The sequence below is a fragment of the Ursus maritimus genome, unplaced genomic scaffold (genome assembly GCF_017311325.1).
Source record: "Ursus maritimus isolate PB19 unplaced genomic scaffold, ASM1731132v1 scaffold_24, whole genome shotgun sequence".
In the NCBI taxonomy this organism is placed as follows: Eukaryota; Metazoa; Chordata; class Mammalia; order Carnivora; family Ursidae; genus Ursus; species Ursus maritimus.
In genome coordinates, this window is record NW_024424897.1 from 16,977,439 (window position 1) to 17,000,706 (window position 23,268).

The following is a 23,268-nucleotide window of genomic DNA, read 5'->3' on the forward strand; positions in this document are numbered from 1 at the left end:
CGAGGGCAGTGGCAGCCCTGTCGTCTGTGGGAGCTGGGCTGGCTCAGTCTTCAGGGCCTGGGAGACCGGATGGTAAAGACATCACAGCGTGGGCAGGTGGCGGCCGTGACAAAGTGGGGGCTGGGAGAGTCCTGTGCGGGGCTCACTCCGTATTCCATCAGTGTGCGCCCCACACCTGCCCTCCCCGCAGCATGCCATGTCTGCTCAGGAGTTGAACAAGGGAAGAGCAAAGGGAGAGACAGAGGCGGAGAGGCAGGGAGATATATGGGGTGTAAAAGGAGAGACAGGGATGAGGTGTCGGGGTGCCTAGGGCTCCAGACACAGCCGCGCAGCTCACACCTGTGGGCGCATGCCCCATTCCCGGGCCCTGCTGCAACCTGACATGCGTTAACTCGATGAACCCTCTCGACCCATTTTGCAGTTGAGGAAACTGAGGCACAGCGGGGCTAAGCAACTTGCCGAGGTCACACAGCTCACACGTGTGGGAGCAGGGTGTGGACCCAGGCAGTCTGGCCTCAGATCCCGCACTTCTAACTGCAGTGTAATAAATATTGCAGTCATGGTAGGGAGGCGTCTTCATGGGACACAGAGGAGAGAGGGACCGTCTCAGTCCTCTCATGATGTGCGATTGGCTCAGTGCACGCTCTGGCCCTCTGGCCTCTGTGCTGGCTTCATGGAGGGAAGATCCCACACTCACCGGCCACTGCAATATGCGGGCCTGAACATTGCCAATCAGGGCTGGGCGCTCTCCAGGAGGCCTTGGCCTCCATCCACAGCCAGTTGTGGTCAAAGGAGTCCAGCTCTCCAAGCCCCAGCCACCATCTATTTTCATTGCAAAAACAGCTGTCCAGATGGTTGGTTCTCTTTGCCAGTGCCCAGCTCCCTGTGGGCATGGCTGCCCCAGGGGTCAGCTGAGTGAGGTTGGGTCCCCACCATAGCTTTCCAGGGTCACCAAGAAACCTTCCTCTCCACCGTCACTTTCCTCCCACAGTCGGGCCTCCCTCACTAGCTGTCTGTGTCCTCTCTCTGGTCTGATACCCCCCACCTCATCACCTCTGCTCCTCACTGAATACTAATCACCATCATTTGAATCTCACCACGTGCCAGGCACTGTGCCAAGCCTATGGCATGACTCATCTCACTTAGTGTTTGCTATTGCGTCCTAGAGGGCAGGTATCATCTCTGTGCAGGCCCGGAAGAAGGCTCTGGGCATTCCGCCCATAATGAGCCCCTGGTCACAGAAACACTGGGTGGTGAGAGGAGAATCCCATCTAGCAGGAGCCAGGCCCACCCTTTAGCCTGGCCCTTTGTCCTCCGAGCACCACTTGGGGGTCCTGGCACCTTCTCTCTTTCACTGGCTTAGATCCTTTGTCAGATTGCCTCTCTTCAGCTCCTATGGGAAACAAAGTCAGAACAAGGCTGTTTGCAAAAGCAGAGCTGGTGGCCACCGTCACAAGGTAGATGGAGCCTGGGGGAGTCCTCCTGAGTGTTAAGACCCCCCGAAGAGATTGAAGGGGCTGCAGACACACCACCTGCTGCAGGGGGCCTCAGGAGTCAAAGGGCAGGACCAAGCAGGCAAGAATCTCCATCCGCGGGGGAGGGCAGAAAAGGAGAAATAGAGGATCATCACTGGTTAACCAGGGAACTGACCCTACTAGAAGCCAAACGAGACCCTGGGGTACCCGTTGTTGGGGCACACACCCAGGACTTACGGGATGTAGAAACCCAGGCTGGAACCCTCTTCCCCACACCCTACCCTCTCAGGTGTAGCCACGCACACCCCTCCCCCCCGCCAGGGTCCTTGCGGGAGCATTCTCCGGGCCACAGCGCCATCTGCAGGGCAGCCCTGCGTCAATGCGGAGGCTGCGGGGGCTGGTCCCGAGAGCTGCTGATCATCCGCGTTCCGGTAATGGCGGGGGACAAAGCCAGCGCCGGTACATACGGTTCTTTAAAGCTTAGGGGAGCCATAGAGGCACTACCCCCTTCCAGCAACCTTCTGAATGATTCTGGCGGATACTATCGTACCCATTTTATAGATGGAGAAGCTGAGCCTCGGAAAGCTAGCATCACCTAACCCGTTGGCAGTGGAGCCAGGCAGGATTCCAGCTCAGGCCCTTTGACAAAAATCTCTGGGCTCCGCAGCTGTCCCTTCTGTCTCAGAAGAGAAGCAGCACGGGTCGGGGGTCGGGGAGGGGGTCGGGGAGGTGGAAGATAAAACAAAATCTGCCGACTGGAGGGGTCAGAGAAGCCGGATTTGTGACTTGGTTCTGCCTCACCAGCCCTTGGAGAGGACCCTCTGCCAACCAACCCCTACCCAACCCAGCCGGGGGAGAGCAAGCACCCCAGACACAGAGAACTGAGCTGTTTCATCAAAGGGGATTGTCGAGGGGGTGAAGCGGATTTGTTACACGTCTCAGTAACTGGCAAGATAACGGAGTACATTCTCTTTTACTCCTTTCAGTGCCCATCTCGACAGCAAGCCTTGTCAGCCAGGGCTTGGAGGCTGGGGTCTGCCCTAATGAGGAGAAGATACTCAAGTTGTCTAAATTCACCACTTTCTCTGAAATTTGAAACCTATAGTTTCCTGAGCGCTGTCTTGTTAATTGGCCACCTAAATTCTTTTTTTTTAATCTAATTAGCTTTATTTAATTCTTTGCAAATTGGGAAACACCCCATCTAGCAAGCAGAGACGCGCCTGGCCATCTAAATTCTTGAGCTTGTGTTTCAGTGTCATTGAGGCAAAAACGCAGCAAGGTTTTCATTGATGGTGAACGTTTCGTTAGCTGTGTGTGGAGGATTCACTCAGGAGTGGTTCACAGTGTGTTTATTTATTCCTGGGACAGCCTTCTTCCGCCCAACTTAAATCTCCCACGAGTTTGTTCCGAGAGTAGCAGATAAGTGCCACATGCAATATTATCCTGATGGAAGCCTGATTAGAAGGGAGATCCTTCTAGCGGGGATTCTTCCTCTGCCTATATGCCAAGCACAGTAGGTTCGGCTATTCTAGGTAACTTGTTATTTGACTATCTATGACACAGCTCTTTTTTTTTTTTTAAGATTTTATTTATTTATTTGACAGAGATAGAGACAGCCAGCGAGAGAGGGAACACAGGCAGGGGGAGTGGGAGAGGAAGAAACAGGCTCCCAGCGGAGGAGCTTGATGTGGGGTTCGATCCCACAACGCCGGGATCACGCCCTGAGCCGAAGGCAGACGCTCAACCGCTGTGCCACCCAGGCGCCCCAACACAGCTCTTTTCAATTGACCACTTTTGCATATCGATGCTCCCCAATTGTAACCAAGTGTTTATTAACTGCCTACTACATGCTTATCCCTAAGATGTTTGCTTTGGGTTGGGGGGCCTTAAAAGAGAAATATTTACTCCTTTGGGGTGCTAGTCTCTTCTGGGGTCTTTAGTCAGATGAACAAGTAATATATATTGTACAATCTTTGTGTGCAAAACGCTTGCGTGAAAATCCACGCATCTGAGAATGGATGCGTGATGGAGACTTTCTAGGGGCAGTTAAGGGAAAAAGAAACGCAAATGACGGTGTTCTGAGATTCTTCTCTACGCTGCCCAGCCGGAAGAGCATAAGGACAGCACTTTGATTTCATTCATTAACTCACCAGCTGTGGAGCACCCACCCAGGGCTAGGCCCTAGGAAGATTTTGCAAAAATTCAGTCCTTTATCTCAAAGTTGACAGCACGGTGGGAAGGCTATATCTTGTTTCTTTGTTTTTTTCTTTTTTAATGCAAATCACAGAACGGAACAGAGGCAAAATCCAGGAGAGGTGAGGAAATTTCGCCCTCCCTGCTTGTTGCCAGGCTTTGTCCTCCGCAAGTCAAGGAAGTGGGGGAGACAGCCACTCCTCTGGACTCATTTCTGACCCTCATGGTTAAAAAGAGACATGACGGGTGAACCTGGGTGGCTCAGCACCCGACTCTTGGTTTTGGCTCAGGTCATTGATCTCAGGGTCGTGAGATCAAGCCCTGTGTCAGGCTCCTCTCTCAGCATGGAGTCTGCTTGTCCCTCTCCCTCTGCTCCTACCCCCTGCTCATGCATCTGCGCGCTCTCGCTCTCAAAAATAAATAAAATCTTTAAAAAAGAGAGAGAGAAATGATGGTGTATTGGGGTTCTCTGGAGAAATAGAACCTATCAATAGGACAGATAGTAATACATTAAGGGGAGATTTATTATGGGGATTGGCTTACAGAGAGGCTGAGATATGCTATTAGATGCTGTTGTAAGATGGAGAACAGGAAAGCTGGAGGCATCGTTCAGTCTGAAGCCAAAGAAGGTCAGCCCTATGTAAGTCCCAGTGTCCAAGAACCAAGAATCAGGAGCTCTGATTCCAGGATCCAAGGACAGGACTGATGGGTGTTGAAGCTCAACAAGAAGAGAGGGGCGCCTGGGTGGCTCAGTTGGTTAAGCATCTGCCTTCGGCTCAGGTCGTGGTCCTGGGGTCCTGGGATGGAGCCCTGCATCCGGCTCCCTGCTGCTCCCCCTGCTTGTGCTCTCTCTCCCTCCCTCTCTCTCTGACAAATAAATAAATGAAATCTTAAAAAAAAAAAACAACCAAAAAGAATAATTAGAAGAAGAAAAACAAACAAGGAAAAGAGAATTTGCCCTTCCTCCACTTTTTTGTTCTATTCTGGCCCTCGATGGATTGGATGATGCCCCCCACATTGGTGAGGAAGAACTTTTACTCAGTCTACTGAGTCAAATGCTAACCTCTTAGGGAAATACCCTCAAAGGTGACCCAGAAAGACTGTTTTTGCAGCTATCTGGGCATCCCTTAACCCAGTTAAGTCGACACATACAATGAGCCCTCCCAGACGGGGTCACACTGAAGCCTCCCTCTGGATTGACTTTCTTCTCTCCACTTCCTGCCATGCCCAAGCTGCCTAGACTTTAACCTTTGGAATCCTTCCCACTGCCCTCCTAGGCCAAGCCCACCTCTCCACCTTCTGCATCCTCCCCTAGTTAAATGTGAGCGTCTCCCCTTTGTTGAGCACCCATCAGTTACCACTGAGTCACGACCTTGCATCATCCATTCAGCCCCAGGGACCCCGCCCCTCCTGCGGGTCTTGGAAGGCGGGACTCCTCAGAGGCAGGACCCACCCAATCAGGAGGAAAGGAAGAGCAGCCCCTTTTAAAGAAAGCCGAGGGGCTGCCCTGGGAGCTCAGGGCTAAACTCAGATTTTAAGAGGACATGAATGAGAAAAACTGAAGCACAAATGATAAGGATGGATGGTTTTGGAAATGTCCACTAATGAAACAAATATGTGTAAGACAGCACGGCGACTAGACCATGGTAAGTCTCTAAGAAACATTAGGTTGTGTTATTATTATTGAATACCAGAATGATGAGGGCTTGTGATAAAAATGTACGTGTAACAAAGGCAGCCTTTAGAAGCTAAATTTTTTTTCCAAGCAAAAATAACAGGGAAGAGACGTTCAAGGCAGATGACATGATATTAATAAAAGATATTATAAAAGACTGAGAAAAAGCTAAAGCCTCCTTTCTCCCTATTTCTTTCCATTTCCTGTGTTAAAGAGAATAATCTTCAAGCTGGAAAGGTGAACAAACATGATTATGGGGCAATTGGGACCCAAGATAGATGATGCAGTGCTCAAGGAGAGCCCTGCTGCTGTCCGTGGGCTCGGCTCTCCGGAGTCCAACTAAATATATGCGAGAACTTTCTGGTGTGACCGCAGAACCCCTACTGGTAAATATGGAGAAATCAGGAAGCTACGAGGAGGTGGGGGGCAATTGGAGCTAGGGAAATATTGTCCACATTTGGGAAAGAAAGTAGATTCCAGAAACTACAGATTGGCACATCTGATGCTGACCTGTAGTCAGCTAGGTTTTGAGCCCTTATACAAGATGGCAGGTGTTGGGGCGCCTGGGTGGCACAGCGGTTAAGCGTCTGCCTTCGGCTCAGGGCGTGGTCCCGGCGTTATGGGATCGAGCCCCACGTCAGGCTCTTCCGCTATGAGCCTGTTTCTTCCTCTCCCACTCTCCCTGCTTGTGTTCCCTCTCTCGCTGGCTGTCTCTCTCTGTCAAATAAATAAATAAAATCTTTAAAAAAAAAAAAAAGATGGCAGGTGTTACTAATGGCCAAAGCAACTCACTGGTCAAATTAACCTCATTTCCCGTGTTGTTAGATTGGTACATGGAGACACTATATGCATACTGTGTACTTACTATTTTGGCAAAGCACCTGACAGAATCTTTGAGGAATCCTGGTGAGCAAGATGAAGAAATAAGTCTAGATTTAAAATACAAGGCTCAGAGAGGTTGGTATTTTTAATCCATTGTCACACAGCTGACCTTTAGTGAAGCGAGGATTTGAACTCAAGAGAGCTTAACTCCGGGACTCAAACTGTTAGCCACACCACTGGGCTGGCATCTACAGATTGTCGGGCTCACCACTGGTCACCACATTTTAAGAAGGATGCTGACAGATCAAAGCAAGTGTGGCAGAGAGCTACCAGAAGAGTGGGAGACGCTAGAAATCTTACATATGAAAAATCCTGGGGGTCTCTGTATGGGATAAAAATGACTTGGGGGGAATGCCATGACTGCCCTCAAGCACTCAAAGAAATGTTACATGACAAAGCAAAGAGGTTTATTCTACACAGAAGGATAAGGGCAAGAGGGGTGCCTGGGTGGCTCAGTGGGTTAAGTGTCTGTCTTTGTTTTTTTTTTTTAATTTAATAATATTTTTTATTATATTATGTTAGTCACCATACAGTACATCCCTAGTTTTTGATGTAAAGTTCCATGATTCATTACTTGCATATAACAGCCAGTGCACCATGCAATACATGCCCTCCTTAATACCCATCACCAGCCTATCCCATTCCTCCACCCCCCTCCCCTCTGAAGCCCTCAGTTTGTTTCCCAGAGTCCATAGTCTCTCATGGTTCATTCCTTAATAAACAGATTCCTTCCCCTCGTATTTGTTTTGTTTGCAGAATCTTTGATGTCTGCTTTCTATCACATTTTTATGCTATAACCATTCTTTAAATATTGGACATTTAGATGTTTCCCAAATGTTTGCAATGATTAAGTGTCTGTCTTTGGCTCAGGTCATGATGCCAGAGTCCTGGGATCAAGCCCCGGGTTCCCTGATCAGTGGGGAGCCTGCTTCTCCCTCTTCCTCTGCCCCTCCCACCCCCCTGCTTGTGCTCTCTCTCGAATAAATAAAATCTTTTTTTAAAAGAAGGATAAGGGCAAGTGATAGATTTCAACTTTCTGAGGATTAGAGAGTTATCCCAAACTAGGATGGGCTGCTTTATGAAGTACTGAGCTCCCTGGCACTGAAAGCATTCCAGCAGAGGCTGGACAGCCATGAGCCAGGTTTTCTATTCCGAGATGATACTCTCCCCCTCTTCTCAAAATGCCTACAGCACTGCTGAGACCTACTAACTCGACACCCTCGTTGATATTGCTTTCATGATTATAAATTTCACACCGCTTTCTTGATGTGTAATTTACCTAACGTACAATTCATCCATTATAAGAAAGCGATTTGAAGGTTCTTAGTAAATGCATACAGTTGTGCAGCCATCAACACAATCCAGTTTTAGAACGTTAATTGTAGTTTTTGCTTCCCAAGTATTACAAGCGTCCAAGGCAGGTCCAGGTCTCCCTGGCTGCAGTTTCCACTGGCCTAATAATGCATCTCATACCCGCATGCCCCGGCTCTTCCCCACCATCCACCACTCGTTCCTTTCCTGCCAGCCGACACGGTTCTGCACCTGCTGCTGCGTTCCCCGGCTCTGGGACCTCCCCAGTTGTCTCCACGGTGCACTTTTGCTTCCTTCTCTCCCCGTGTGCCAAGCTCTGGAGGCCAGTGTGTGGTCTTCAGCACAGAGGTTGAGGTGGCAGTGTGTTCTGGAAGGATATGGGTCCCGGTGCCCCAGATCGACGTTTGAATCATGGCCATGTGGCCTCCAGAATGTCACTTTATCTTCTGGAAACTTGGTTTTTCCCTTTGCAAAGTAGATGCAATACATGTGCCTTGCTTGGGTGTGGGGTGGGGGTGGGGCGGTGAGGTATGTAAAATGCCTAGAACGGTATCCAGTATGCTCAGTAGATAGCAGTGACCACTGCTTTACGATTATGATCACCACTGTGATACTCCTGCCACCTTTATTATTATTGGCACTCACGAGTCCTCTGCTCTGGGTCCCCATTTGCCTTTCTCTTCCAGGCATATCCCTGGCTGCAGTCCCTGTCTTTTAGTGTCCTGGTGTCCAGGCAAGACCGGTGATGGGTAGTAAGGAGGGCACGTATCGCATGGTGCACTGGGTGTTATACGCAACTAATGAATCATCGAGCCTTACATCGGAAACCGGGGATGTACTGTATGGTGACTAACATAATATAATAAAAAATCATTAAAAAAAAAAGAAGAAGAAAGAAGAAGAAGAAGAAGAAAGAAGAAGAAGAAGAAGAAAGAAGAAGAAGAAGAAGAAAGAAGAAGAAGAAAGAAGAAGAAGAAGAAGAAGAAGAAGAAGAAGAAGAAGAAGAAGAAGAAGAAGAAGAAGAAGAAGAAGGAGAAGAAGAAGGAGAAGAAGAAGAAGAAGATGGATTCTGCAGCACTAGGCATCCCCACGGCCCGCCCCTGCCAGGGCTGCTGGTAGGTCAGTGGGACGAAGCAGCAGCACCACCTAGTGGCGATGAGCAGCAGCAAGTCATTTATTGCCCAAATTAGTAGCTGGTCTGACTGCACACTTCCGAGCCGTGAAGTTCAGTGGTCCATCCAGCGCTCGTGTGTGAGGCTTGTGTGTGCACGGCACCCTCCTTCCCATGCCATGCGTTAGAACAGAAAGATGAAAAAAATGAAAATCAAAACAGAAGTTCTTCACGCGATACTCCTAGAGACCACAGGGTGTAACAAAGCAGTTTAAAAAGCATTTCTGCCGAGTCTGGACCGGTGATGAGTGGCTGCCTAGGACCGGGGAGGTCTGAGAGAGATGGCGCGTGAATGCTAAATGGTACAGGGTTTCTTTTCAGGATAACAAAGATGTTCTAAAATTGCGGTAACGGTCGCACAGATCTGAGTGTACTTAAACCACTGGCTGTAACCTTTAAATGGGTGCCCTGTACAGTACGTGAATTATATCTCAGTAAAGCTGCTACCAAAAAAGGTGAGGTGAATATCAAAATCCTCAAAGGGAAAAAAATTTCATCTCCACAACGCGTCGATTTCCTGTGTACTGTGTGACAGCCTCCAACAGACCTGTGGGCGAAGGTCTCGGGTCACTTCTAGGTGTCCTACCTCACTTCACTTCAAACTACTTCAACCCTCCCATGCCTAGTAACTCACACGGAAATATTCCCAGCTCTGGAAGACATTATTTAAAATAGATCAAACTACAGGACCCACAGTATATAGAACTAACTCACAGACACCCCCCCCCCTTACCCCATCTTGTTGGTATTCACACAGAGCTGTTGTAGCCCAGGTCAGCCTGGGAACTTCCAGGAGAGGAAATGGAAGGTCAGAGGTTGAGTAGCCCAACCGAATCCAACTAATGAGTGGGCAAAGCTTAAATTTCAGTTTCGGACTTTTGGACTCCAGGTTCAGAACTCTTGCCATTCTATAGGGTGACCACACAACCCACTTCCTGCCGTGTCCCACGTAATTATTGGTGGCACCCCATTCCCTCTCAGGATAATAAATGCCGTGGTCCCTAGGGGGCAGTCTTTCCCCTGGGATTCTTCTTCACCTGTACCTCAGACTGATGCCTCGGGACCCAGCTGTGGTCAGGCCAACAGCACCTCAGCACTTCCTAGAGTTCCCACTAGCTCCCCAGGCCCCTCACCAGCCCAGAATAGGCAAATCCAAAAAACCAGAAAGTAGATTAGCGGTTGCCGGAGGCCTGGGGGAAAGGAGGAATGGAGAACGGACGGATCCAGAGATTCTTTCGGGGTTGTTGAAAATTAGTAGTTGTGGTTGCATATACTAAAAACCACAGAACAAAAATAAATAAAAATTTAAAAAAGGAAGACGAACAGGTGAGGGTAGGACACAGCAGTGTGCTTGCCGAACAAGAATCCCGGCTGGTCTCATTAGCATTCTCCCCGGTCAGAAAAGGGCAGAGCACTCAGCAGGATTAGAAGGTGAATAGAGCAAGAGAGAGATTAGTTAACCCCCCCCCCAACCACCCAACTTCCCTTCTCCTATAAATAATGTTCATCAGTTTGCAGCCAGCACTGCTGTTCCCAGGGAAACCCCAGAGCAAGGTGTGCAAAGGTCTGAGACACTGAATCCGCATAACCCTATGAGGCAGGTATTATTATCCCCATTTAACAGTGAAGCAAACAGAGGCTCAGAGATACAAAGGCTAAGGGTAAATGGTCTGAGGCCAGCAGCTAGTAAGGGACATAGCTGGGAAGCCAACATGGCATTCAGGGACCCAAGTCTTCGTTCAAAGTTACTATACTGAGGTGGCCCCACTCACCCCCAACTCAGCAGCTCCAAATCACAGAAGACCACAGTTGAAAGCTCCAGGAAAACTGTCTGTGAGGAGTACTGCTAAAGGCATAAAGTCAGTCTGCCAAGATGGAGGCGAAAAGGGATTCTAAAGTCGTTCAAGACATTCAGAAGCACAAGGCTGTCCTCTCCTCCTTCCAAAGCAAGTTCTTTATTGTCCAACCAATCAACAATTGTTTAATGAGGCCTAGCACTGTACTAGGTACATTGTACTAAGCATAAATACAAAAGGGTAAGACACAGTCCCTGCCAGTTTGAGGCGTACAACATAAATATTTCTCAGGAATTACTCCGTGGTTAAAAATCGAATCTGGACTTGGATGCCAGCATTGCAATGAACATTCTTTCAAGTCAATATTTTAAAGAAAAACATTACACCCCACATTTAACATGGTATGAAACTTCTTCCTAGTAATATCAACTTCATTGTTATCAATAAACAAGGTTTACTTTTGTTAAAATTCACCTTACATTCCCCTCCTCTGTAATTTGAATAAGCATTTTTCTTGAAAAAGGAATTTTCAAAGGTAAAGTAGGGGAAGCACGTAGGTACACATCTGGCCAACAGCTGTCGGCACAAACGAGCTCTAGACTGACTACCGTGTGAAACCAAGCTCATCCCCAGGCGTTCCTATGAATATTTTGAAGACAACATAAAGCACGTCTCCACGTAGGACATTATTGCCATCCAGAAGAGGGAGTCAGCGCCGTGGAGAGCGGTCAGGATTAGATACTTTTCATAGCAAAATTTAGCACCAACTCAGGGGCAGTAACAGGGGTTGCTGGGAATTTCGTCTCCAAAATGAACCTCCCGATCCTCTCTCTCTCTCAGAACTCACAGGTGTGTGGCTCTGGGAACATAAACTAATCGAAACCCCAAGCTGAACGGAGACAACTGAACTTGGTGACGATTCCATCCCAGGAGTAAACCTCCTGCCTCGAGCACAGAACATTCAGCACAGAGCAGAGAAGTGGGAGCAGCAGTCTCAGGAGCCTGAAACCCGAGATGGTGATACGAGGACACACACACGACCCTCACCTCGCTTCCGTAACCCGGCCCTGCGCTTGACTACGTGGCCCCAGTGAAGAGCCTTGGCCTCACGCGGGGTTACTTACCCCAAACGGTCTCCATTTGAGAAATAAGAGGCAAACAGGGAAAGGAACTAGCATGAGGAAAGGACTGGATGATTTTCTAGTGCTACGGAATCTCGACAGTCTAATGAAAAAGATCTCGAGTTCCTTTAAATAAAGCACATTAAACCAGAAAGAACATAACTTAAGGGAGAAGTTCAAATCGAATTCAGCCCTGCGGCAAGCGGGTGCCTTTTCTCTTGAGGACCTTTTGCTTTAAAGCACTGAACAGTGAGTTGCTAGCTCCAGCAGTGATGGGGAAGAATGATGGGTCCTTCCTCTTTGACAAAAGGCCACCGAAATCTAACAGGACTCAGGCAGGCGGAGCCGCCAGACCCAGGATGGTAGGACTGCACTTGGGCCCCACCCCAGCTCTCCTCCTCCCGCCCACTGGGCCTCTCGGGGTCTCGAGCACCAGGAAAGCCCTCTGGACCCCTCCATCACCGGCTAAGCTGACCCTCAGAACTCCCGAAATGGAAGGTGGCACTGACAATGTGACACTGGTTCTTCTTCAAATGTAAGCCTGGTTTTCTTGTAGCGCGTCTAAGGCACAGCGTGAGAAAGCTGCTCCCACTCCCAGCCGCACACCCACCCTCGGCTCCGCACACGCACACACGCACACAGAAGAGGCCAGCTGACTCTGCCACAATGCACGGGGAACGGAGCGCTTCCGATCACTTCTGCGTTTTGAGCTGGTTGGAGAGCCAGTCCAGGCCTTCGTAAAGCCCATCTCCGCTGGTGGCACAAGTGGCCTGAATGTACCAGTTTCTCTGGCGGAGGGAATGTAAGCCGAGCTTGTCTGTTATTTCTGCTGCATTCATCGCATTGGGAAGATCCTTGGAAAAGAAAATTCAAAAGTCCGTTTATGATGCATTTATGTAATGAAATATTATGTTCTTCTAAAACCTAAGTCATAGTCTTAGCGGATCCTCAATTTCTCTCTCTCTCTCTGACCTCTCTACTTCACATCAGGAAACCCACTGGCTCTGCCATCAAAGCAATGCAGGATCTGACCACTTCTCACCACCTCCACAGCCACCCACCCGCTCCCACCACCACCATTTCTAACTTGGGGAACTGACATAACTTCCGAGCTGATCTCCTTGCTCCTGTGCTCGTGCCCCTCGAGTCTATTCTCAAGCCAGTGGTCAGTGAAAGTCAGAGCAAGTCATTCTTTCAAAGCCCTGCAGCAGATCCCTCTCTCTCAAGGGAAGAGCCGGCGTCCTCACGGTGGTCTGCAAGGCCGTCGGCCCCGAGCCCCAGGACCCCTCCCTAATTGTCCTGCTTCATCTTTTCAAATGCAGCACTCACCACATATGACTATTATAAAATGGACTTATTTGGTATGTTGATAACTTATTATCTGTCTCTAACTAGAACGCAAACTTTACAAGGACAGAATTTCTATCTTGTCGTCTGATATATTCCAAGTTCCTAGAACTGTGCCTGGCACGTAGTAAGGTAGCTCCAGAGATACTGCTAGAGAATGACATCAAAATATGCTAAGTGAAAAAGCAGGTGCATCTCCAGAACGTACATATGAATACAATCATATAACAGCTTACACAGGCGTAGAAAGTTGTAGCTCTGAAAACAGGCGGAAGAAATTTAACAATATTATTTTACCCTGAAGAGTGAGGCTGAGTATTTCACTTGGTATTCTGAACTGCTGGCACATTTACACCACAGGCATGTTCTGCTTTTATCATTAACAGACCAAGTGTCATTTTCTTTTTGAAAGCCCATTATGTTCACAAGTGAAATTCTGGACTGGCATCGAACCTAACAGTAGGGTAAAGACTGAGCGAATGATGGTCCAGCCTCCATTTAAAATCATGTTTACAGGGGCACCGGGGCGGCTCAGTCGGTTAAGCAGCCGACTCAATCTCAGCTCAGGTCTGGATCTCAGGGTCATGAGTTCAAGCCCTGCGTTGGGTCTCCGTGCTGGGTGTGGAGCCTACTTAAAAAATATCCTAATAAAATAAAATATAAAATAACGTAACATAAAACAAAATAAAATCATGTTTACAAAGAGCTGGAGGGCAAGAGAAAATGCCTTCGCTAAATCTGAAGTGACAAACAGGATGCAGGCCCGTCAGAAGAGCAGGAGCTCAGTCACATAACGGATGAAGGAGAAAGCGGAAGCAAACACATCACAACCCGACTGAGGTCATCTCAGGCTGGTACATTCCACGACGCTCCCTTCTTTTCCAAGCTTCATTCCGCTTTGAATCCCAAGGCGGGACAGCTCTACACTCCCTCCCCCCCTTCCTTTACTGCTTTCCACTACATTTATGTAGAAGCCCCTTCTCCTCCTTGACAGAAGACCCCATATGATGCAACCATCGCCTCCCTCACCACCCCCGCCCCCTCTGTTCCAGCTGCACTGGCTGCCTTGCTATTTCTAGCCCCACTCGGCTCCCTTCCTGCTGGCCTTCAGGTCTGCTCAGATGTCATCTTGTCATGTACTGACTGACTCTCCTGCCACTAGAATGTAAACTCCATGAGCACAGGGATTTTTTGTCTGTCTTGCTGCTCACTGCTACGTCACCAATACCTAAAACAATGCCTGAATCTTAGCAGATGCTCAATTCTATTCGTTGAGTGAATGAACAGAAGACATAAGCTCAAAAGGAGGTGGGGGGGGCGGCGCTTGGCTGGCTTAGTCGGTAGAACATGTGGCTCTTGATCTCGGGGTCGTGAGTTCAAGCCCCATGTTGGGCCTAGAACTTACTTTAAAAAAAAAAAAAGGGAGGTGGAGGGAAAGGTTATGGTAGGGACTGGAGAGAGGGAGGCAGACATCTGATTTAAATATCTATATTTTTAAGTGAACACCTGGCAGCAATTTCGGTCCCAGTATTCAGAAAGCCAACAATATACCTGTTTATTTACAAACACCAATAAGACTGCATCTCTGAGCTCATCTTCTGCTAACATTCTGGTTAGTTCTTCTCGGGCCTCATTGACTCGCTCTCTGTCATTACTGTCGACCACAAAAATCAGACCTGGAAAGAAATCACAAGTGTGTTGGTGATCTGAACCTGGAAAGGGCAAGTGTTTATACGCCCTTACAGCTTCTCCCTACCTCTGTGTATAGTTTCACTGAAAGCAGTCAGTTAAGGAAGAACGTCTACTCTCCAGAATTAGGGAGCCTACCGCGCACACTGCACTGGCCTATCTTTTCGGAAGCATCCAGGCCTTCCCCAGCTTAACAGAAGAAAGAATATAGAGAAAAGGTTAGGCTCCTGCTTAATCACTTCACTTCTACATCCTGTTTACATAATGAAGTCCCAGTAAAAACCAGGGACATCGAAGTTCAGGTAAGCGTCCCGGTTGGCAATACTCTGTAGTCGTCACGCATCAGGGTGCTGGAGGTGGTGCATCCTGACGCCACACGGAAAGGACAATGTTCTGGGGACCCTCACATTTACAGCAGGTGTCTGAAGGGAGTCTTGTGCCCCTCACCTGTGATGTCTGGCCCAACACCAGGACGTTGCTGTCGGGAAATCTTTGCAGGATCCCATACTAGACATCAGAGAATCCTCAGGAAGCAAGAGACAGGTCGAAGAAAGATAGCACCACACTGAGTCTAAGCCAAGCTGGTTGAACCCTGCACAGGCGGGGTTGCTGCTACACTGGCTGGGCCAGGACGATCACCAGAGGACTCCCCAGGGGGAAATCCAACATACACCCAAATACAGACTGGGGAAGACCCTCTCAGCAGTAGTCCCTGCGGCAATAATGATAGTAAGAACTTGGTGGTTAGCTGACAGTAAGCCCTCTGTGCGACAAAAATGTGAAGCGGCTGCCAGAACTCCTAGGCTGTATCAAGAGCAGTGATGGCAGCTCAGTTTCTAGGATATGGGCGAGAAAAAGCCTTCTCCGTCGCCCGGCAGTCAGAACATCCTGTGAATATTACGTGGTCGCTGCTGGGCCCCACACTCTGAAACACAGGCAACCTGGAAGGATTCGAAGAATGACTAGGATGGTAAAGGAATGAGATACCATGCCAGACGAAAAAGAACTGATATGCTGGGGGTATTTTATCGAGACAAAGACTCATTGGAGGGATTGACAGCTGTCCTTATATATCTAAAGAGCTATGCCATAAAGAGAGGTCGCACTTGTCTTAGATAGCTCTGGTTGTACGTTGGAAATCAGTGGGTACAAACAACAGGAAGTCGACAGATAGAGTCAACAGAACTGAAGATGCAATGGGCTGCCTCAGGACGCGACTCCGTCACTGGAGACACGTGTGCCCAGCTTCAGCCACCACTTGTGGGGACACTGCCGAAGGGACCGTCCTGGTAGGAGAAATGTAGTAGCCAAGATGTAGGCAAGACGTCCTCTTGGCTCCTTGGGACACTGGGATTTCACAGCTATGTCTGGGAGGGAAACATCGATGCCAGCCCTCCCCACCTTCCCTCCCGCCTCCTCGGCCCGCCCACCAGCTGCCCGACCAGCTCTGCAGCAGCCAACCGCGGCGGACACGAGCTCCCACGGCTACTGAGTGTTTGGGGACTGCATGCGCGTCAAAGTCACGTCTGTTGTATCACATCAGATTTAAAAAATCTTTCCACATGAGAACTAATGGACCATTTTATGCACTCTATATAATATAATCAACTAAGAAATCCCATATAAACAAGCTCAAATTTCAATCTATACAAGTGAAGCCTAAGTGAACCCACAGTTAAGTGTCTTCATGGACAGCTAAAAGCTATCATTAAGTCTGTCATACTCAATGTACTGATGAAAAAATTTTAAATTAAAAAAGACAGCTTGACCTTTGAGAAGCTGGCAGGAGAAATAGGGGCAGCATCCAAGCCTACTCCTGGCTGCGATGTCTGGACCCACCGCAGACAGCATATCCACTCTCCCAGCAGTCCCCATTTGCTAGCTTCACGAAGAGTTAACTGCCTCCCCCCCCAACAGGGTCCTAGATCATAGCCAGGCGGCCACCATCACAGCAAATTACTGAAGTCCCACAAAACTGGGCTTGTTATGAATAGAAGATTGAAAACAAAAAGGCATTTCAACTTGGTGATGAAGGTGACATTACATCGAGCAGGCAAAAGGACTCCTGCCAGAGAATGAGGAAGTAAAACCTCTCACAATTTGGGCTCGGTGATGGTTAATTTTATGCGTCTGCTTGACTGGGCCACGGGGTGCCCAGACATTCCGTAAAACATTACTCTGGGTGTGTCTGTGAGGGTGCTTCCGGCTGAGGTTAAGAGTTTGCATCAGTAGACTGAGTAAAGCAGACCGCCCTTCCCAGCGTGCCAGGGGCCTCTCCAATCCACGGAAGGCCTGAAGAGAGCACAAGATGAGCAGAGAGAAGTCTCTGCCCTCGGACTGGACCGTCCACCTTCGGCTCTGCCGGCTCCCCTGCCTGCCAAATGGAGATCCTGGGACTGCTCAGCCTCCGTAACCATGTGAGCCAATTCCTTACAATAAATCTGATACATATATGTGTCTAGATCTCCATCCATCGTTGGTTCTGTTTTCTCTGGAGAAACCAGACTAATAGAGGCTCCCACCTGAGTGCCTACTATCTTCCAACCACAGAACTAAACATTTTACAAAAGCCATCTCATTTAAGCCAAATCATCCAACACAGCAGGTACTGCCTCTGTTTTATAGATAAGGAAACGGAGACAGAAAGAATAACTTTCCCAAGGTTTCACAGCAGAGCTGTGGTTCAAACCGATGCTTTCTCGTTTTATTAACTAACAAGGAACTGCAGTAGTCTGGCCAAAATGGCAAGTGCCAAGCCAAGACAGACAAACACTCCAGGTATCAAAAGTACGGTCTGCAGTGGACTGAAACACAAAGACACAAAAATCTAAGAGTCATCATGGAAGTTGCTAGGGTATCAAGCTGTTTGTCGGAAGATTAATAAAGGGAAAGAATTAAGCACTTTTTCTGCCTTTGTTATATACACTATATTTCAAAGAAACAAGTATCTGATGAAGGAATTCTTTGTTTAGAAGGATTTCAGCTAAAAAATACAGATGAAATGACAAGATCTAGAAAAACCACCGTTCTGTAACTCTAATGAAATAACAGACCTAGGTCATAGTCTTCCATGAATGCTCAAATCAGTAGGTGAAAGGGAACTTTATTTTGGGAGAATTAGGCTGATACCATCTGAACTCACTCAGCATCCCGAAAAGTGTGACGGCCAAACTTCTGTGTTAGGATGTGACACAAGAGGAATCCACAGCAGCACTTGTGAGGTGTTCTTGTCGCCAAAATGAACCAGAACTTAATTAAGCCTCTAGAACCCCCACTTTACAAGATATCCAAAGACAAACAAGTAACATCACAACAATCAGCCAAATCCAGAATATGGGATAAATATCTAACAAAAACAGTGGCACAGAAACAAAGTGTTTCTGGAGAGGAACTGTTGTAGAATAAGAGACGAAAGGGACAGAACAATGAAATGCGGTGTGTGACCTCTGGTTTCTGACGCAGACAAATCTAATACGGAAAGGACATATTTGATACAACTGGAGAAACTCGATTAAGGACTGGGTATTTGGCATGAAAGAATTAATATTAAATTTGGGGGCGTGTTTATGACATGGAGATTATGTTCAGAAAAAAAGGCTTTATCAGTTTGAAATGAAAACTGAAGGATATGTGAGCAGAAGGTCTCGTATAGCCTGTCTGGGATTTGCTAGAACATACTCTGGGCAAAACACTGGTAACTGTGGAAGCTGGGCAACGAGCACAGGGGCTTCATTATGTAGCCTCTCCGTCCTTGTATTTGATTTGATTTTTCCAATAACGAAAAGTTAAAAAAAAAGATAAATGCACTACTTTGAGGAAAAACAATCCAATCCAGAGACAAAAACCACAAACCAAGCAAAGTGCTGCAACAATGATCTAAAATCTAAAGGGCCAGCTGGTGTGAGCCCTGGCTCTGACGAGACCGACGAACACAAGTCTTTACCATGAAATGCATGCCATGCTACCACCACCCGTTGTAGAATGTTCAAAATTAAGACTCCAAATAAGTTCTAAAGGAAGCGTGGAGATGCCATCTGGTTATGATTCTACAGGAGAATCAGGGTGTAAAAACTAGAAGTTTATGGATACTTTGAGAGGCAATATTCTGTACGGTAGCATTGATCCAACACAAAATCCACGGGCAAAAACCTCAAGTGGATTGATAGGGGAGTGGACCCATTAAAACGCCAACTTTTAAGAAACCAGTGATAAGGGGACGCCTGGGTGGCTCAGTCGGTTAAGCGTCTGCCTTTAGTTCAGGGACCTGGGATCGAGTCCTGCATCGGGCTCCTTGCTCTGTGGGGACCCTGCTTCTCCCTCTGCCTGCTGATCCCCCTGCTTGTGCTCACTCTCTCTCTCTGACAAATAAACTCTTAAAAAAAAAATTAAAAAAACAAAACAAAACAAAACAAAAAACCCCAGAAACCAGTGATAAGGAAATAAGGTAATGATCTGGGATACACGTGTCGATTCATGCACTTCTAGAATAGCAGGGCAGCAGGGAGGGACCATGGCCACACAAGATGCTGGCATTTGAGGTTCCAGCCATGCCTGTTCCTCTCTTTCTCACCAGTGGCATGATTTTTAGATATTCTCAACAAGTTTAAAAGAGTTTATGAACTCAAATTCTCCCAAACCTGGTACTTCATCTGAGGCACATACAGCTCTCCATTAACCAAAAGACAAAATTCATCAGGATAGCCATTTTTAACTAGTCTGCATTAAGAGCAGTCTTCTGTGTAGCGCATTAATGCCCAAGTACTTTTCCTAAGGCAGGGACCATTTTCCAAAAAGAAACCTCCCCGGTAAGTGTAAGCGGGTCATCGGAAGAGAAGGAATGACGGGCAGTCCAAGGACAGCAGAGTACAAGGTTTTGCTTCATGCATCCATCTTTAGACACATTTAATACAAATGCATCCAAGGCCATAGACTGGACAATCTTTACCTTGGGTGTTCTGGAAATAATGTCGCCACAAAGGTCTGATTTTGTCCTGGCCACCAACATCCCAGACCGTGAAGCTGATATTTTTATATTCTACCGTTTCCACATTGAAACCTAAATTGCAAAGATAGAGAAAATTTTTAATGAAGACTTCTGTTGAACAATTCAAATGAATTTCAGCTAACATTTGAACAGTACTTTTAATTTACAAAGCAACTCTCTAGTCAAAGATCTTTAGCTTACAGGGGGCACCTGGCTGGCTCAGCCGGTACAGCATGCAACTCTTGATCTTGGGGTCTTGACTTCAAGGCCTACGTTGAGCTTACTTTAAAAGGAAAATCTCTCTTGCTTACAAAACACAGTATGTTAGTCAGCTTTGCTCTTCCATTCATCATGACGGGTGTCTCAAACCTCCTCTACTCTCTCCAACCTCACACGTGCCCTCTTTCTCTCAGCAGATCTTCCAGCATACTTCAGAGCAAACAGAAGCCATTAATGAGACTGACTTCCACCTCCCACCACACAGCATAGAAACCTACCTACATCTGTACCCATACTTTTTTCTCTCCCTCTTAGAAGAGAAGGGGGCAACTATCCAATGCCGATTCCATCCACCCATACAGTCTGGACCTCTCCGAAGTCTCCAATCTGTTCTTCTCAGCATGCTTAAGTCTTTACATCTTTCAAAAAAGCCCTTCCTTGACTCCACATCTTCACCTGCTATCACCCTCTATTTTCCCTATCAAAGCCAAACTTCTCTAAGAAGCTTAGCTACATTCACTGCACCCACCGTGTCACTTCTCACCCAAGAGCACCTTCTGCTTCACCATATTACACAGCTGGCCTGGCCAAGGTGAGCAATGATCACCATGTCAATATATCCAACAGATGCTCTCCAGTTCTTGCACAATTTGATTTTCTGACACTACTGCTCACTCCCTCCTTGAAACTCTTCCCTGGTTTCCCGTTTCCTTGTACTTCCATGGCTGAACCTTGGTCTACTTAGTGAGCTCAACCACATTTAATCGATCCTTAAATGATGGAGCTCCTGTGATTCTGTCCTACGCCATCCAAGCTCCTCTTTCCACAGCCCCAGGAAGTAATCTCATTCACTCGTGGGGCTTCATTACCACCTCTGTGCTAACAACTCTCAAATTTACATTATCCCATCCCAGATCTCCTGAGCTTCAGGCTCATAATCCAACCTTCTATCCAACGTCTTTGATTAGATATCTCAAAGGCTGCAATAAGGTATTATGTCAAAACTGAAAATAAGATCCCCACCTCTCTAGAGGTGCCTGGGTGGCTCCACTGGTTGAGCGTCCGACTCAATCTCAGCTTAGGTCTTGATCTCAGGGTCATGAGTTCGAGCCCCACATTTCACTCCATGTGGGGCATGGAGCCTACTTAAAAAAAAAGATCCCTGGCCCTCTAAGTTGTTCCTCTCCTAGTTACCCCTGCACTGACTTCATCCCACAAGCTGGAAATTTGGGAGGAACTCTTTCACCCCTAAAAATCTTATTATCAAATCTTACCAATTCAACCTCCTCAATATCTAAAAGTCACCCTAACCCAAGAGATAGTCATTTCTAGCCTCAATTATTGAAGCGATCTAACTAATCTATCTGCAGCTAATCTTCCTCTCTCCATCCATTCACCATTTTCTAATCAAAACTCTCAAAACACACAATGTGGTTATATCACTTACCTACACATTGATGCTTCACTTAAATACTTAAAATAAGGGGGGAAAATAATCTCTCCTCGGCTTCCTTTGAGTCATGTCTTGTTTTAGCAAGGGGCACTCACTACATTGCAACAATCTCAATTCTTGCTAAATAAATGTATAAATTCAGTGCCATTCTAATCCTCAAGTGATGAGGGAAGGGAGGTGGGGCAGGAAACTTAGGAAAATGATTTTAAATGGAATCTGGAAAAATAAGCAAGTAAACGTAACCAGGAACTCTCTGAAAACAGATAACAAATTTGTAAAGATATTACCAAACCTTAGTAATACATGAAATGATTAAGTTCAAATGACTACAACAGGGAGATGTCTAGAAAAAGACACACATACTTATGAAAACTTAGTATATGAAAAAGAAGGCATTTAAAATCAGCAAGGATGGGGCACCCGGGTGGCTCAGTCAGTTAAGCGTCTGACTCTTGATTTTGGCTTGGGTCATGAGATCAGGGTCATGAGATCAAGCCCCGTGTCGGGCTCCATGCTTAGCACAGAGTCTGCTTTCCCTCTTCTCCTCCTCTGGCTCTCTCTCTCTAATAAGTAAATAAATAAAATCTAAAAAGAAATTAACATAAAATAATAAACAAAATCAACACGGAAAAACTATCCAATAAATGGGTGTGGACAACGGTCTACCCCTGCACAGGTCCAATACATATGTGGCTATTTGGATTTAATTAAAATTAAGTACAATTGGGGGGGCCTGACTGGCTCAGTCAGAAGAGCATGTGACTCTCTACCACAGGGTCGTGAGTTCAAACCCCATGTTGGGTGTAAAGATTACTTAAATAAAAAACTTTAAAAAAAAAAATTTTTTTTTAAAGATTTTATTTATTTATTCAACAGAGATAGAGACAGCCAGCGAGAGAGGTAACACAAGCAGGGGGAGTGGGAGAGGAAGAAGCAGACTCATAGCGGAGGAGTCTGATGTGGGGCTCGATCCCACAACGCCGAGATCACGCCCTGAGCCGAAGGCAGACGCTTAACCGCTGTGCCACCCAGGCGCCCCTAAAAAATTTTATTCACTCCTGGGTTTCAGCACCAAAAAAACAAAACAAAACAAAAACAAAAAACAGAAAAAAAAATTTTTTTAATAAAATTAAATTAAGTAAAATTAAAAAGTAAGGTCCTCACAAGGCAAGAAACAACAATTGTTGGAGAGGATGTGGAGAAAGGGGATCCCTCCTACATTGTTGGTGGGAATGCAAGTTGGTACAGCCACTCTGGAAAACAGTGTGGAGGTCCCTTAAAAAGTTAAAAATTGAGCTACCCTATGATCCAGCCATTGCACTACTGGGTATTTACCCCAAAGATACAGACGTAGTGAAGAGAAGGGCCATATGCACCCCAATGTTCATAGCAGCAATGTCCACAATAGCTAAATTGTGGAAGGAGCCGAGATGCCCTTCAACAGATGACTGGATTAAGAAGTTGTGGTCCATATATACAATGGAATATTACTCAGCTATCAGAAAGAACGAGTTCTCAACATTTGCTACAACATGGACAGCACTGGAGGAGATAATGCTTAGTGAAATAAGTCAAGCAGAGAAAGACAACTATCATATGATTTCTCTCATCTATGGAACATAAGAACTAGGATGATCGGTAGGGGAAGAAAGGGATAAAGAAAGGGGGGGTAATCAGAAGGGGGAATGAAACATGAGAGACTATGGACTATGAGAAACAAACTGAGGACTTCAGAGGGGAGGGGGGTGGGGGAATGGGATAGACCGGTGATGGGTAGTAAGGAGGGCACGTATTGCATGGTGCACTGGGTGTTATACACAACTAATGAATCATCGAGCCTTACATCGGAAACCGGGGATGTACTGTATGGTGACTAACATAATATAATAAAAAGTCATTTAAAAAAAAAAAAAAAAAAGAGTTTACCTGAGAACAGAAAAAAAAAAAAAAAA

The 23,268-nt window shown here is 46.9% G+C and overlaps 1 protein-coding gene across 2 annotated transcripts in view; it reads right to left on the reverse strand.

Annotated features, from left to right (window-relative positions):
- Positions 1-10,642: 10,642 nt before the first annotated feature.
- Positions 10,643-23,268, reverse strand: part of LOC103665610 (ADP-ribosylation factor 2) — an 18,828-nt gene continuing 6,202 nt past the window's right edge. For both annotated transcript variants that reach the window (XM_008693571.2, XM_008693572.2), the window contains exons 3-5: positions 19,606-19,716; positions 14,523-14,647; positions 10,643-12,478 (exon numbers count right to left, since the gene is read on the reverse strand). In XM_008693571.2, the coding sequence (XP_008691793.1) occupies positions 12,317-12,478; positions 14,523-14,647; positions 19,606-19,716 (398 nt within the window). In that variant the 3' untranslated portion in view covers positions 10,643-12,316. The remainder of the gene's footprint in view (positions 12,479-14,522; positions 14,648-19,605; positions 19,717-23,268) is intronic.